This window comes from Protopterus annectens, chromosome 12.part0, assembly GCF_019279795.1.
Source record: "Protopterus annectens isolate FY-2018-M chromosome 12.part0, PAN1.0, whole genome shotgun sequence".
NCBI lineage: Eukaryota > Metazoa > Chordata > Ceratodontiformes > Protopteridae > Protopterus > Protopterus annectens.
This window is the reverse complement of record NC_056746.1, coordinates 366937970-366954232: the sequence shown is the minus strand read 5'-3', so window position 1 is coordinate 366954232 and position 16263 is coordinate 366937970. Positions and strand designations below refer to the sequence as shown.

The following is a 16263-nucleotide window of genomic DNA, read 5'->3' as shown; positions in this document are numbered from 1 at the left end:
TGGCTCCCCATTCGGGTACTCAGTCAAACCATTCATTCCTCCATCATGGTGAGACCCATCCAGCCCATTTGCTTCCTGATGGAAGTGAGATACCAGTCTGCTGATCCTATGGATTGCCTGATTATTACCCCCTTGGCAGCTTTCTCATTTGATAATTGCTGCTGTCAGGAAGTGCATGCTCACTACAGTACATAAGTAAACTCCTGGCTATGCAGTTCATGTTTGTGCAGCACAGGCATTCTGGGCTCCTTCGTGTATATGATACACATGAATTCTTGTAAATTATGCTGATACAGTATGCTGAGCTGCCTCCCTCCCCCAAGATAGGCTAGCTACTGTGGGCCACACAGTCCCAGCCTTCTTCTCATCCCATCCCTCCAACACCTGTGCTACTAGTAGAACACAGGTCACCTGGTGCATAGTCAGACCTTTATCCTTCTATATCACAGGGCTGGGTTCCTTGTAGCACTTTCTGAAAGCCATGACTGTCAATTTTTAAATGCAGGCTAGATTGCATTTTCCCATCCACAAACAATATTTTAATCCAGTTTTTATAAATTTTCTGTCACATGGGAGCGTTTTTGTTGCATGCATTCATGAAATAGCCTCAAAATATACTTCTGCAATGTTTCAGGGGTGAAGTGTTGAAGGCTGTCAGTGTTGTGTTCATCTCAGCTCTCCAAAACTATTTAAATGGTCTATGTATATCCCATATATATAGGTCTCCCAAAAAAGCAGAAAATAGTGATTGCCCCAGCATGCATAAAAATGTACAAAACTAGTCTTTTATGCAAGCGAATGGCTTCTTACACTATCAGATGAGCACACCTGCATTGCCACACCCTCTGCTACTTATGATAACCACCTCTGAGGTTGCCTTTACTCAAAGAACTAGCAAAAACTTGCAGTTTGTTTTTTTTTTTTCTTTTTTTTTCAGAAATAAAGTTAAGTATCTTTCTCTTTTCTTAGATGATTTTCAAGTATCACAGGCCTCACATTTGTCCAATTTGAACATGTGTTGCGGCAGAAATTACAGCATCTACATAATTTGTCATTGCCTGGTCATTCTCTGAAAGTGTATATTTAATGAAAAGTATGACAACTTGCTTGTCAAAAGTTAGTAAATCAATGCAGTATATCTAATTGTGTGAAGTAGGGAAGTAGTTGTGTCACTAATACCAAAGCGATGAAGTGTAATGTGCAGATTTTGTTGATATCTACAAATGCCTGAGAGTGATGTTAAGCATTGTAGCTAAAATATCTTTAGAATGATACAGTTATGTAAAAATGCTGCACAGAATGACCACAAGGACCTCTTGTCTTCATGTTCTTATTGTCTGTGTTCAGGCCCAGAGAGTTAGACTGTCCTGGGGAATTAATATTGTTTGATAAAGACAAATTTGTCCATGTATTTTACTTTTTTGTGCTCTCTGTAACAAAATATTTTCAGCTGCAGCAACACTGTCCTCACTATGTGAATGTAACATTTTTGTAAACGACGAGTCTGCTTTATTTATATTTTTTTATAATTACTGGAAAATAATATTCTAATTCTTATCAGATCACATGCTGAATGCAAAGGTTTTGTTTTGTGACTTGGTTGTAAAGAAACTTGTCCAGAAACATTGCTTTGAATGAAAAATAGCAGCTGATTTCTTTTTTTATTCACTTGTGCTCTTGAAATGAAAGAGACTTGAGTGCCATAATCTTAACCTTTTGGTACAATTGAAATGAAAGAGACATAAATGTTGTCATTTTAATCTTTTGATACAATGGCAAATTTGACAACTCAAACAAATGTAAAACACTTTTTTATTTTCATTATCTTGACATAAAATAGAACAGACGAAAAATGTTCCATTGGGTGAAAGTATTACTTCTTCCAAACTGTTATCATATAGGTTAAAAGAAAGACGAAGAAAAGTAATAATTCCAGCATTAAAAGATGAAGATGAGAACAGTCATACATGTGTATCAGAAATTAGTAAGATTGCTTGTCATTATTTCCAAAGGCAAAATAGTGCCTTGGAATGAGCAGATTGGAAAGAAAAACTGTGTTTTCACTCAGCGTAATCTTATGTCAATACATGAGAAATTAAACTTTTAAACCATCCTTTCTCTACAGCTCTGGCAGTGCTGCTGTTCTCCTCAAAGGGTTCTGTCCCCATTAGTCTCGTATCACATCAACTGTGTTCATTTTCTGTTTTATATCATTATTTATTGCATTTTTATACAACGACCCCCCCCCCCCCATTAATATTCAAAAACGTGCATGCTGACCAATCAGAGTTATAGTAATGGAAAAAGGTCAGGTCGCCCAGACTTTTTCCATTGCTATAACTCTTTTTTTTACAGCAACAGAGAATGTAAGCTCTCCCTTGCTTCACACTGCCTCGCTATGTTAAATGACTTTAACATAGCGAGACAATTTGTAAAAAGCAACGGAGATCTTGCTTTCTCCTTTGCTTTTTTCAAAACTGTCTCGCTATGTTAAATGGGTTTAACATAGTGAGAAAGCTTTAAAAAAAGCAACTGAGATTCTCTATAATAACGTTATAACGTTGGCAAGAGCCATTCTCAATGGCAAACCAGCAGGCATCATTTCATAAAATAAAATGACTTCAATTTGTTTTCATTGAAATCCCAACTGCCAGAGATTAGCTCTTTACCGTATGTGCATTTAGTATTGCTTGATCTTTAATAACATGTAAACCTGATAACAAGAGTATCGTATTTCCACTTGTTCCTCTGTTGTGGTTTTAATGATAATCTTTTTTTACTTCTCCCTGTTATAATTCTGCACTCCTCTAGCTTTAACAGATGATGAAATTGTGGCCCAGTCTGTTCTGTTCATAATTGCCGGATATGAAACCACCAGCACTGCTCTCACATACCTAGCTTATAACCTGGCTCTCCACCCAGATGAGCAGCAGAAACTGCAACAGGAGATTGATGACACATTCCCTGATAAGGTAAAAAGCACAGCAGTAAATAAGTAGAGCTTTCTCTGTAGATCACAGCTGAAGCATCTAGTGTGTGTGTGTGTGTGTGTGTGTGTGTGTGTGTGTGTGTGTGTGTGTGTCTATGTGTGTGTGTGTGTGTGTGTGTGTGTGTGTGTGTGTGTGTGTGTGTGTGTGTGTGTGTGTGTGTGTGTGTGTGGATCTATGGTGAGGGAGGTCATGTGGCATAGTGACTGCTGAATTTGGGAAAACACTACTTGTGGTGTTGATGTTTACTTATGTAAACCAGTTAGGGCTAGGATTGCCTTTAGCAGAGCTTGTGCCATGGAAGGGAACTGAAGAGTTTGTAATAATTACAGAACACACAGGCAAACCAAAGGAAACGTCTCCATAACAATTAATAGGAAATAGGTGCCTTTTCGGATATATCAAGGGCACTAGATCTAGGGGGTGTAAATTTCCTAAGATCTGAGTCTAGAAAGGATTCTGAAGAAGAATCTCTAGGGAGCTACATGTGAAGGACAAAGACAGCATGGAAAGTATCCCTGAAAACTGGAAATAGAGCATGATCTGTTATGTTAAGAACTAATGGGATTACCCAAGCCTGTAGGCAAAAAAGTCTTGAAGGCAGAAGACCGATAACTGATATTTGTCAGCACTGTTTGCTTATTTACTGATATTTGTCATCACTGTTTGTTTGTTGATCATCTTTCAGGAAAACCCTGTGTATTCTGGACTACTGAAAATGTTGACTTTGAAAACGTACCTAGTTGTGCATTAATGATCATGTTTCTTTTAGGTTACTCCTCCTTTTTGCGTTTCCCTTGTAAATAAACCTCAGTTTAAAAACTGAAAGCTCATGAACAGAAACTGTTCATGTTATTAAATGCACTGCACATTTCTGCATTGGTGATTGCAGTAGGCAGAAGAACATATTTATTATAAACTATGAAGTTAGAAAAACTTGCCTGAAAGCAAAGGCTCTACTTGAGTTTTTCTCCACCTCAGAAAGGAATGCTGCCTTTCTGAGTGAAATATTGTAATTTAAAGCGACTGACCTTTAGGATTACCTCAATTATTGGTTCCTCTGTACTTATGTGCTAAACTGTATGAAACACTTAAAAATGTGTGTGTACAGATGGTAATTTCCTCTGGCAGATGGAGATCCTTAGGGCAGTGAGAAGTGTTAATTGGTGAAGACATTTTTTTGTTGGTGAACATTTTGTGTGAAGCTAAAAAACTTGTGTGTATTTGCTGTAACTTCTTCAAATTGGAAACATTAATTAAGGTTTTAGTGAAATCTAATAAGACAATTAGTGAAGTCTACAAAAGCTCTTCAAAACGATGTGCAGCCACTAATCAAAACCTGCTCAGCCTAAAACAACAGCCACCATAAAAAGCCAAAGCCAACCATCTACCTAGTTAAGAACTCCAAAAAACTACTACTCATCTGAAAAAAAAAACTCAGAAAGTTTGATCATATATGATAGGCATGACACTGCAAAAAACTGTCCAGAGCTGAATGGACCAAGATACTGTCCCCACATCTGACTGGGACTCACTAAAGACATACAAAGATGATGAGAATTCCAATGCATACAGTTGTCAGAAACTGAAACAAAAATTCTGGCTAAGCCTACAACCTTTCCCAAATCACAGTCCCTTATGATTCACAACTTGACATTCAGTATGGACAGACCACAAAAGTCACAGACAGATGATTTAATACATTTCTTAAAATTGTGACTTGAGCCTTAAATGAATAATATGTTAAATTCTGGGAACCTTGGCTAAAGATACATTTAAAAGGGCTCACTGTACTAGCTTATGAAAATGTAAATTCCAAAGTGACCCTAAGTCTTCTGAGCATTTAGTTACTTTAAGAAAGGGTCTGTTGTTAATAGATTTGTATGCAACAAAGGTTAATAATAAAACTGTCAGTATATCTATTTGCCTGCAACCAAAGAAATGTTACCATTTGAGTTAGTTTGTTTTATATAAGTTCTTAAAAAGGGCACACCACATAATACTGCATATTTACTAACGTCGGTCCTGTAACAAAAGATGTTACTAATAGCCAATAAGCTATACCTGAAATATTGCTTATGGAATGCGATAAAGCTAAACTTATAACTTCTATGACTGTAGACTCTGCTTAGTGTCACTGTATGACCTGCATGTCACTGTATGACCTCCATATATAACTACCATTCCTTAGTTAAGCAGTTGAATAGTTAGACCACCTTTTACTAGTAGTCTTCTAGTCTCTCCCATATAAAAACTATGGCACACAATACAAAATTCTATGTATGTCACATATTCTGTGTTATAACCTGCATATTTGTTTATTTTATAATCAGACTGAAGTACATTATGTTTAAAGCTTTCTAAAATGTGGATATGTTTACAGGTTTTATAACTGAGGCACTTATAAGTATCTTGTGTCTGTTCAATGATAACGTAATGCTTGGTTCCAAAATCGTTTTAGAATTTTCTCACATCTGACATTTTAAAATTAATTTTAAAACACCATTATAGAGGTAAAGAGTTAAGGGGAAACCAATGCACAAGATTTACAAATGCAGTAAGAAAAATTGATCTATTCAAAGGTTTATGTTTCAAGTCTTGGAGGTTATTCCCAAAAGTGATACAAAATATACTGGACCAGAATACATAAGGTGCATTTAGCATCACTTTTGTAGTTACAAACTACTTGGTCTTACTGAGATTATATTAAAGCCTTTTTTAAGACTAAGAGGGGAGGGCTTAAACATTAACCATATAAATATTGGGTCTGTATCAGTTAATTGAATGCATTATTCCACAAACACCTCTTCGTAGACCCCAATTAAATGAAACTTAATGCATCAAGTGATCGTTTAAATGAAATACTTTCCCAGGGCAAACAACCACTTGGCCAACCCAGTGACTGCAACAAAAACAGCACAATTTAAAATCCACTGTGGTGAGGGGCTGCACCCCCCACTCCCCCATAACTAAATATGCCAATTCCAAGATCGCGCTAGGGTAGAAAAAGGGCAAAGCCCTGATGATGGCCCACTGTTTTCTTTCCCCTGGGAAAAACTTTGATAAAATGATCATTCAACAGAATAAGATTTCATTTAATTGGGTTCAACAAAGAGGTGTTTGCTGACTAGTGTGTTTGATTAACTGATAGGGGCCCGTAAATATTAAAGTAATCATTGGAGTGACTACAAATAGGGAAAAAAGGTGATGATGATGAGGCTGAATCAACTAATCATCCAATGCATCATAGATAGATATAGGTGGCTTGTTTTCACTATTTTTATATCTGGCAAAAAAGTTTTGCACAAAAGTTAATATACATCTGATCATTTTCAGAATAAAGTTTTACTGTTTTATTCTTGTGTATCCATGCCATTTATGTGATGGATGTGATACACTGTTCATTTGGTCTGCAGTGTGATATTTTCAAAATTTTCTGACTTTTTAGTTAGGAGTTGTTTAGGGCTGGGTGACATGCCTTAATTTTATTCATTTATCTATTTGGCTGTTAGATTACTAACTCAGTGAGTAGACTGTCAGGCATGACCCAAGACAGACAGAAAGAAAGAAAAAAAGAAAGAAAGAAAAAAGAATTGACAAAAGCATTAATTCATTAATTCATTCATGCCATGATTTTTGCTCTACCTAGTTCAGTGTCACAGAGGAGCCTATACAGACACTCACTGTGTACGAGGTAGACAAACTCACCCAGGACAGGACACCAGCATACTTCAATAGTGAAATAAATAAGGGAAATAATACAATTACAGATGTATATTTGTACAACAGTAGTAAACAATTCAGTGATCATCTACTAGATATAAATTAGATGAGAATAGAGAGTTAACAGCAAAAAAGTTTATACAAAGTACTGGGTGTACACATTTCTTATAATGTAATAAGGAAAATATATAGTAAATTGACCTGTCTGTTTTGCAGTACATGAAAGGTTATGGTGGACTGCAGCTTAAGAAGTATTTAGTAAGAAGGAAAGGGATCTCTTCAGAAAAGTTCAGACTGCATTATTTTTCAAATACTTTTCAAGTGAAACCTAAAATGTGTGACATGTTTAGTTACCTCAAGCTTCAAGTAGGAAGCCATTGCAGATGGCATGGCCTAATGTTGTGAAGAACCATCTACAAGTGCCTTTGAATAAGTATTCCTGAAACTGATTGCAACTAAAATGCCCACACATTTATATATTTGCAGTTATTTTTTTTTAATTGTATTGAGATGATAAAATCTAATCTGAATCTAGAGGCCCTGTTTTTGATCGATGTAGGAGTACTATTTATAGTGACCAAAATAAATCTGTCCCTACCCTTCAGTGATGGGTGCCATGGAATGTTTAACATCAGAATAGTTTAGTTCTATGAGTAGTACACCATTCTGTGAGTAGCACACCCTTCTGTGAGTAGTACACCATACTGTGAGTAGACCACCATTCTGTGAGTAGTATACCATTCTCTGAGTAGTACACCATTCTTTGAGGAGTACACTGTTATGCAAAGATACAATGCCTTTGAACTTTTTGGTTATAAAGTCTATAACATAAATGAGGCACAGGGGAAAGCTGTTTATGAGTGAGAAATTTAAAAGATATCCTCAGAAAAGATGCAGATAATGGTGGGAAGTAAGGGTTTAATACCTGAATGTTTGTATTTGAAAAGTTACTCTGACATTTTAAAAGTGAGTGAACATTATAAAGGAATAGTGCCAAACTGCACCATATTATTTATTAGGCATTCTAAAAAATATACAATAACTGAAATGTTTTTTGTATTCCAAATGATTGGATCAAAACAGTAGAGGTTTAACACCCAATTTTCAATCTTTTATGTGCTGCCAAAAATAAGTAACAATGTAATTTTTGAGTCAAAACATATATAAGTATACATACACATGCGTGCGTGCGCGCGCGTACACACACACACACACACACACACACACACACACACACACACACACACACACACACACACACACACACATACACACATACTGACACACACACACATTTCCAAGTACGTCCATCATGTCCATAAACTTACTAAGCTGAAGAAATTGAGTGAAAGAACAAGAACTCGCCAAAAGCCACTGGTAAATAAAACTGAACATACTGTTTAATGTTAAGGGAATTTACTTAACAGGAATGAAAGAATAAGTACAGTGAACGTTTCTTAGCTATATGTAAATATTAAAAACCTGACTTGTGTACATTGTGGATGTTTAAAGTATATGATTATTACATAAAAGAAGAATAAGCAACATTTCATTTTTATTTAGCACAATTTATATTTGTTTTAACTCTGGAATATTTTCTTTTCAATCAGCAGTATTGTAACTGAAGCAACATTGTGTGCTGCTAAACATAGTGCATCAAAAGCTGTTGGACTGCTCAGTCATCTGAAAGGGTTCTTTTTCTTTCTCAAAGACATGGATATGTCAGAATTTGGTAAATTAAGTTGAAGGGTAGCTAACTCAAAGGAAGTGTGTTGGGGGATGAACAGTACAGAAAAAAAAAACTGGTTTAGTTCTTGTTTTTTTTTTTTTCAACAAACTTTATTAGTGTCTGGATTTCAGTGTACTCTGTTGAACATGTTCCATCACAGGCAAAAAAATGATTTGAATAAAAATGTTTCAGTGAACTCTTTCTAACTGGACAAAAATTACTAGCAATATAAACATTACTTTGGATACATTAATTGGTTGTTATAATGGAAGGATCATTGCCCTTGTTTCCTAAGTTACAGTTTACGTACAGTAGAATGAAGAATTAGAATGCAATTATAACATGAGACTCTGAACAATATAATATTTGTATCATATTGCATATGAATATAGACAATGGGAAAGGAAATACTAAAAAAAGAAGCATTAGTATTGCAGAAAATTATTCAAATGGGACCTATTCTAATAAGTAGAAAATGTAGACCCAAATAAAAGAGTAGAGTTTACTCGGAAATTAACTGCAGGGGGTGTGATCAAATTGGAGAATTGCTAGCACATCTGAAATTTGCTCAACAACTTTATTCATATTCCTGACAGGAATATGTTTCTTAGAAACATCAGAAATTCCTCAGACTTGGTAAAACTGTTTTCCTTGAGATACTGAAGAAGTTTCTATAAAAAAGAACATCATTATAGCGATCTATCAAGGTGAGTCATATAAAAGCTACTTCACAAGAACAGTTATTTAAAAATGATGTATAGTCTTTACTCATTTATATTTAAGATCTTTCATTAAAAATTGATAAACTGGACAATAACATGAATATTATCAAAGATGATTACAGCAAACAAATTGGAATTCTAAACAAAATGATCAAACAGCAACATTTTCAAATTTTAGGAATAGAATAAGCTTTAAACAACATGGACAGCAGAGTAGCAAAAGGAAAAAAACAAACAGAATTTCTTTTGAAACAGAACAGTTCTTATCTTGACATAATAGATGATCTTGAAAACGGGTCTAGAAGAAATAATATTAGAATCGATGGACTACATGAAAAACAAGAAGGAAACAATATGCTAAATTATCTCTCCTCTTGATTGCCAAAAATTCTAAACTTACCAGAAGTTTTATCTTTTGGAACTGAAAGAGCTCAGAGATCACTGTCAAAATATTCAGAAAAGAGAAATGCTACACCAGGGTTTGTCATTTTAAAGTTTATTTCCTGTCAGGATACAGATCTGATACTAAAAACTGGCCTAATTCCCTTGTTAAAATGGGTGATAGTATTATCAGGTTTGATAATGATTATACTAGTACTGTAGTAACTAAGAGGAGAGCTTGTTTGCCATAAATAAAAGAACTGAAGAAGAGAGGAATCAAAACACACAGTATTTGCTACTAAAGTTAAGACTCTTTCTTCAGGATGAGCAAACACCTTGTCACTGATCTATCAAGATGAGTCATATAAAAGCTACTTCACAAAAAAACAGTCATTTAAAAAGGATTTACAGTCTTCACTCACTAATATTCATAATCTTTCATTACAAATTGATAAACTGGACAATAAAAATGGATATTCTCAAAGATTACAAGAACACATTGGAATTCTAAATGAAATGATCAAATAGCAAAAATGTCCAATTTCAGGACTAGAGTAAGCTTTAAATTACATTCACAGCAGATATGCAGAAAGAGAAAAACAAATAGAATTTCTTTTGAAACAGAACAATTCTTATCTCGACATAATAGATGAACTTGAAAACCAGTCTAGAGGAAATAATATCAGAACTGATGGACTACCTGAAAAACAAGAAGGTAACAATATGATAAATAATCTCACTTGATTACAAAAAATTCTAAACTTACCAGAAGCTTTATCTTTTGGAGCTGAAAGAACCCACAGATCATTGACAACATATTCAGAAATGCTCCCTCAGGGTCTGTCATTCTGAGGTTTATTTCCTGTCAGGATAAAGATCTGATACTAAAGAGAGCATGGGTTAATTCCCCAATTTAAATGGATGATAGTATTATCACATTTGATAATGATTATTCTAGCTCTGTAGTTAATAAGAGAAAAGCTTGTTTGCAATACATAAAAGAACTGAAGAAGACAGGAATCAAAATATACTTAGTAGTGCCTGCTAAATTAAGAGTCTTTCTTCAGGATAAACAACAAAAAAAAATTGATTCTCTGGATGATGCTGTTTCCTACATTTAAAAAGCAAGATTCTGGATCAGATAGGAAATATGGACTGGAGTGTTTTTTTTTTTTACCTTAAAGAGACATGCTGAATGAAATAGTTGGAAAAGCAATGAAAAAACTAAGTTAAAAGACACATTATTTCTATATATCTATTATTTAAGTAACCTTAAGCCAATTTAATATGTACTCTTTCTCGTGGATATTATTCTTGGACCACTTTTTTTAAATAGAGGTAAACTCTTTCTTTTGCATACAAATTTTCTTTATTTTAACTTGACACATATAGAATTTGCAAAAGTATGAACTCCTTTCTACAAATATATGTTTGTCTTCATGTCTTTTTGTCTACATAACCTTCTATGATGTTTCTAAATGCTTTGTATTTAATTTCAATATGCTTCTTTGCATACATTTAGTTAAAGCATGGTCAAGTTAGGAACTTTGTTAAGATAACTTTCATTTTTTTAAGTTTCACCTGTTACTGTTAATGCTGATTTAGGTGACATTATGTAATATTGCTGATGTTACCACTTCCTGTCCTTCCTTCCTAGTGAGTATAGTTGTTTTTTTTTTTTTTTGGTTTTATGATAACTGGATTTTCATGATTTGTTGTTTTTCTAGATGGCTTCTGTATTGGTTTGTTAGGCTTTGTGTGGTATGGTGGTGGTTGGGCAATATATGTGCAACACTTGGATTGTTTGAGTTGCAGTGAAGAGTTGAGTCCTTAGATTTGCATATTGTAATATGCAGTTCAAGCTGTATTTATTAAATGTTTGGGATAGGTATGGGAAACGATGCTGGTGTGCAGGCACAGTTGATCTTCTGTTTGTTTTCAGGTGCTTGGAATAAGTGGAGTATTAATATTGTGAGTGCTTACACCTGATGGAGAGGATGTGTTTGATTTTGCTTTCTTGGTGTTGGTGTCCATTGGACAATAGTGATCTGATATGCTTAGGAGTTGTTCATGGGGTCAGCAGCAATGATTTGATGTGTTTAGTGCATGTTTCAGTTGAGGTGGTATCCTGGTTTTCAGCTTGACTATCGGACTGAGGTCTCAAGCCATGAGCACAAATAATAACTGGAAATCTTTCCTTCGGTTTTCTACCTTATTCATGTGAACAAACAACAAGCTTACATCACTGCACATATATTCTTATGCCCTTCATGCAGAAGCTTAAATTCTGACAATGAATTTATAACCTTTATGCTTAGAAACTAGTAATCTGAAGTTTAATACTGACAACTTACTTATAAACGACATACTGTTAATTTTTAGATTTCAGGTCTACTTTGAATTTTAGAATTTTCAAAACCTCGAATTTCTTATGGTCAAGACCATAACATCAAAGTTTTGAAATTTCAAAATTTAAATAAAAATAAATAAATAAATAAAAACAAAAAAATTATTTTTTTACATCACCTCCCACACCCCCTGCTAATTAAATATGCCAACTCCAAGATCACACTACAGCAAGGAAAATGGTAAATATACCATCCTGTGCTGTACAGCGATCTCCATTTAAATGGATGGTCTTGACCATAAGAAATTTGAGGTTTTGAAACTTCAAAATTTAGAAGTAGACCCAGACATATATATATATATATATATATATATGTGTGTGTGTGTGTGTGTATGTATGTTGTTGTTGTGTCTTTCAGCTTTTCCCAGTTAGGGGTCACCACAGCAAAACTCCAGTCCGCTAATGATTGGCAGTAGATTTTTATGTGCCGAGTTGCCAGCCCTGACGCCCAACCTTCAACGAAGGTACGCCCATTCACGCATGTCTCCACACAGAAGATGCTCTAGCTGAGAATCGCACAGGACAACATCTATCTGTGAGGCAACAATGCTACCGCAGCACATATATATATATATATATATATATATATATATATATATATATATATATATATATATATATATATATATATATATATATATATACACACACACATATATATATATATACACATACATATATATACATACATATATATATATATATATATATATATATATATATATATATATATACATGTATGGATTCACTTCAAATGATCGAGTTTCTGAAACCTCGAAACTCATATGGTCGAGACCATATGTTTGAGTTTTCAGAAACTCGAACATCAGAAGTGAACATAAAAAACAAAGAAAACACATTTTACAGACATTTTTACAGGGGGGGTAAGCCCCCCTGCACCCCCACATACACCCTATTTAAATATACTAACTCTGAGATCGCTCTACAGTGGGGAAAAGGGGAAATCTCCCATTCTGTGCTTCTGCAGACACTGCGGAATAGGAGATTTCCCTGTTCCCCACTGTAGCACAAGCTCAGAGTTCATATATTTAACTAGCGGGGGTGCAGAGGGCTTGCCCCTGCAGAATCCCTCACTTAAGGGATTCACACAATTTATTTACCTCCCCCCTTCAGATGTTCAAGTTTCTGAAAACTCAATCATATGGTCTCGACCATATGAGTTTCGAGATTTCAGAAACTCGACCATCTGAAGTGAATATATATATATATATATATATATATATATATATATATATATATATATATATATATACACACATACATACATACATATGTTTGATTATTATATATACATACTTTTGATTATTTGGTAATACATTTCATATACAGTTTAGTTATTATGAATGCTTCATTGTGTTAAGAATCTCATAATTTAGTTCTCTTATGAATGCTTCATTGTATTAGGAATCTCATAATTTTTTAATACAGGAGAAATGTTACAGGATGTTTCCTAGCTGATTCTCAGATCATTACAACCTGCAGGTCACGGATCTTCTTAAGAAAATCTGTTTAGGACTCTAGTCTGAGTTATTTAAAGATATATATATATATATATATATATATATATATATATATATATATATATATATATATATATATACTACAATAATATATTTGATGTTATTAAAATATAAACATATTATCATTTCAGTAGAATAATTATTTTGTTTGTTTTTATACTTAACTACATTGTAATATATAACTCTTCTATGAGAGAATACAAACCAGTTGTCTCATATACTTTTACTTATTACTGTTTATGTCATGTTCTACAGCAATATATAGCATGTTATATTATAAACTGAGAAGGTGGGATTACAGAATTCAATGCTTTGTTATGAGATGTCATCTTAGTTATGTTACCCTTTTTAAAATCAGATAGAAAACTCTTAGTTTCATATTTCAAAGTATGAATTTTTAATTTAAAAAGTTCTCTAGCTATCTTTAAAAAATGTTTTGATTTATATACATTATTTAAAAGACTAATTTCATTGATTAATGCCTTTATTTTTTAATAGCTGTAGGTTGTGGAAATTAGGTTTGATTGGCTGTACACAAATATGTTTTTCAGGGTAGTTTGGATTCGATTTCTCTTCAGACTAGGAACTTTAGGTTCCATCCTAGTGGTTGGATACATATACTTGGTTTATATGTTAGTTTTGTTTGTGTCTTTCGGCTTTTCCCGGTTAGGGGTCGCCACAGCAGAATTAAGTAATTCTTTAACTGTTTTTAATTTGGTGTGTCTATATTAATTATTCGTTCATTTTGAACATTTTATTAATCTATTCTCTATATATGCAAATAGTTACTAGTTAACTCATTATCTATTAGAGATATTAGGATAACAAGTAACCTTTAAAGACTGGTTATAATATGTCACATCTAAAATGTATTTGGTCTCAATAATAGCTGCAAAAAAGGATGTTTATTTAAACATTTGAATTTATATAAAGCTGGCATTTCTGTACAAGAGACTCACTTATTTAAAGAGGATATAGATAGACTAAATGTTAAGGATTATTCTGTTTTAGACAGTTCAAACTTTAAACAAAAAGGTGGGGTGTAGCAACTCTTTGGAGAAATTCTATTTTAATGCTTAAAATTATAAACACTTTTAGTGATAGTCAATGAATAGTATGCATAGTTACACTAGAAATTCAGGGACATCAATACACTTTAGTTAATGCTTACTGGATTCCAAGAACTGGAGGTTAATTCACAAAAAAAATCTAGATAATTCTAATTTCAAATATCAGAGGAATCTTGGTTATGGCTGGTGACTTTAATTGTTTATTAAATGATAAGGATTTAAGTGTAACCACAAAAATTAGTAAAGTATTGCTAAATTCCATTGAATTATTAAATATCAAAGATATTAATGATCAATCTCTTTCCAGATCATGATTTTATATTTATTGTTCATATTTGTATATATTTGGGACCCAAATTAAAAGAGACAGTATACTTATATTCAAAGATTTAGCCTCAGGAGTTGGAAAAATTAAAGTGGTATCATTGTCCCTTTTCTGAATCACAGTTCTATTAATTTGACATTATAATTAAACCAAGAAATTTAGCCTCCTGCAATAGAATACCCACATATAATAAACCTAAAGGATTTTTAAAAATTGAGCAATTCAACTCTATATTGCAATTAACAACAATGAAGACATCTCTGATGTAATCCTGTGGGGTTCCCTAAAGGCTTACCTATATGGCAAAATGACAAGTTGGTATATTAATAAAAGGAAACAGTGGAATAAATATTTGTTATATTTACAGACACAAATAGATACAATTAAACTTGATATTCAAAAAGGAAACCGGACTTTTCTCATAGAATTGAGGGCACTGAATTCAAAATATTTGGAAACATTAAAGCATAAAGTTTCAATTCATTTAGAGAAAATTAGAGGTATACTCTTGAATCCTCAGATTAGCCATTAGAATGAACAAAAATAATCAATTCTAATTATATTAATGAAATCAGAAATCCAGTTAGCAATAAGAAAGTTTCAGATATTGAAGAAATTTTGGATTGCACTAAGATTTATTATAATAAACTTAATATGTCTAAAGCTACTATTATAAAAAATGAAGTCAAACGCAGGAGCAGAACAAAAAATAGATAAATCTTGTTTACCATGTCTGAATTAAAAGAACAAATAAAAAAGCTAAAGGATTATAAATCACCTGGTATTTGTGGAATTATCCCTGAAATTTACAAACTTTTGCCAAATGAGACATTAGTTATTCTACTATTTTTTTTTTCTTTAGTCAAAGATACTTTCAACATTCCTCCCTCTTTGAAGTATATGCTTATTTATTCTATATTGAAACAAGATAAAGATGCATCTATTTAATGTCCTTCTATTCTACTGTTGCAGTATTCTTAACATAAGGGATTCCTCATCTTGGGCGACCCAACATCCGGCCAGTATACCAAAGCCTTTTACTACCTAAGGTATACCCTACATTGCACATATGCTCCTTGTGTACCTAGGGCATAAAAGTGACATCCTTGTGTACCTAGGGCATAAAAGTGACATCCAGATGAGCCATCCTCTGAGCTTCTCTGCCGCCATTCCAAATGCCATTTTTAATTGTCGGTCTGCTCACCTGAGTCGTTTGCTGGTGTATCAAGCCATTCAGATAAGTGCCCCATTGGCATATTCTTTTCTTACTTACCACTGTTTTCTGCTGGGGGGGTTCTCATGTCATCCAGAAAAGGCAAGTAAGTGCCAGTGTGGGAGACAAATTCTATATAAAGATAGTTGTGACTAGTGCTTGTTT

At 33.6% G+C, this 16263-nt stretch overlaps 1 protein-coding gene across 1 annotated transcript in view; it reads left to right on the top strand.

The window, feature by feature from the left end:
- Positions 1-16263, top strand: part of LOC122816580 (cytochrome P450 3A30-like) — a 336585-nt gene that overhangs the window by 296580 nt on the left and 23742 nt on the right. The window contains exon 10 of the mRNA XM_044089466.1: positions 2812-2972. Coding sequence (XP_043945401.1) covers positions 2812-2972 — 161 coding nt within the window. The remainder of the gene's footprint in view (positions 1-2811; positions 2973-16263) is intronic.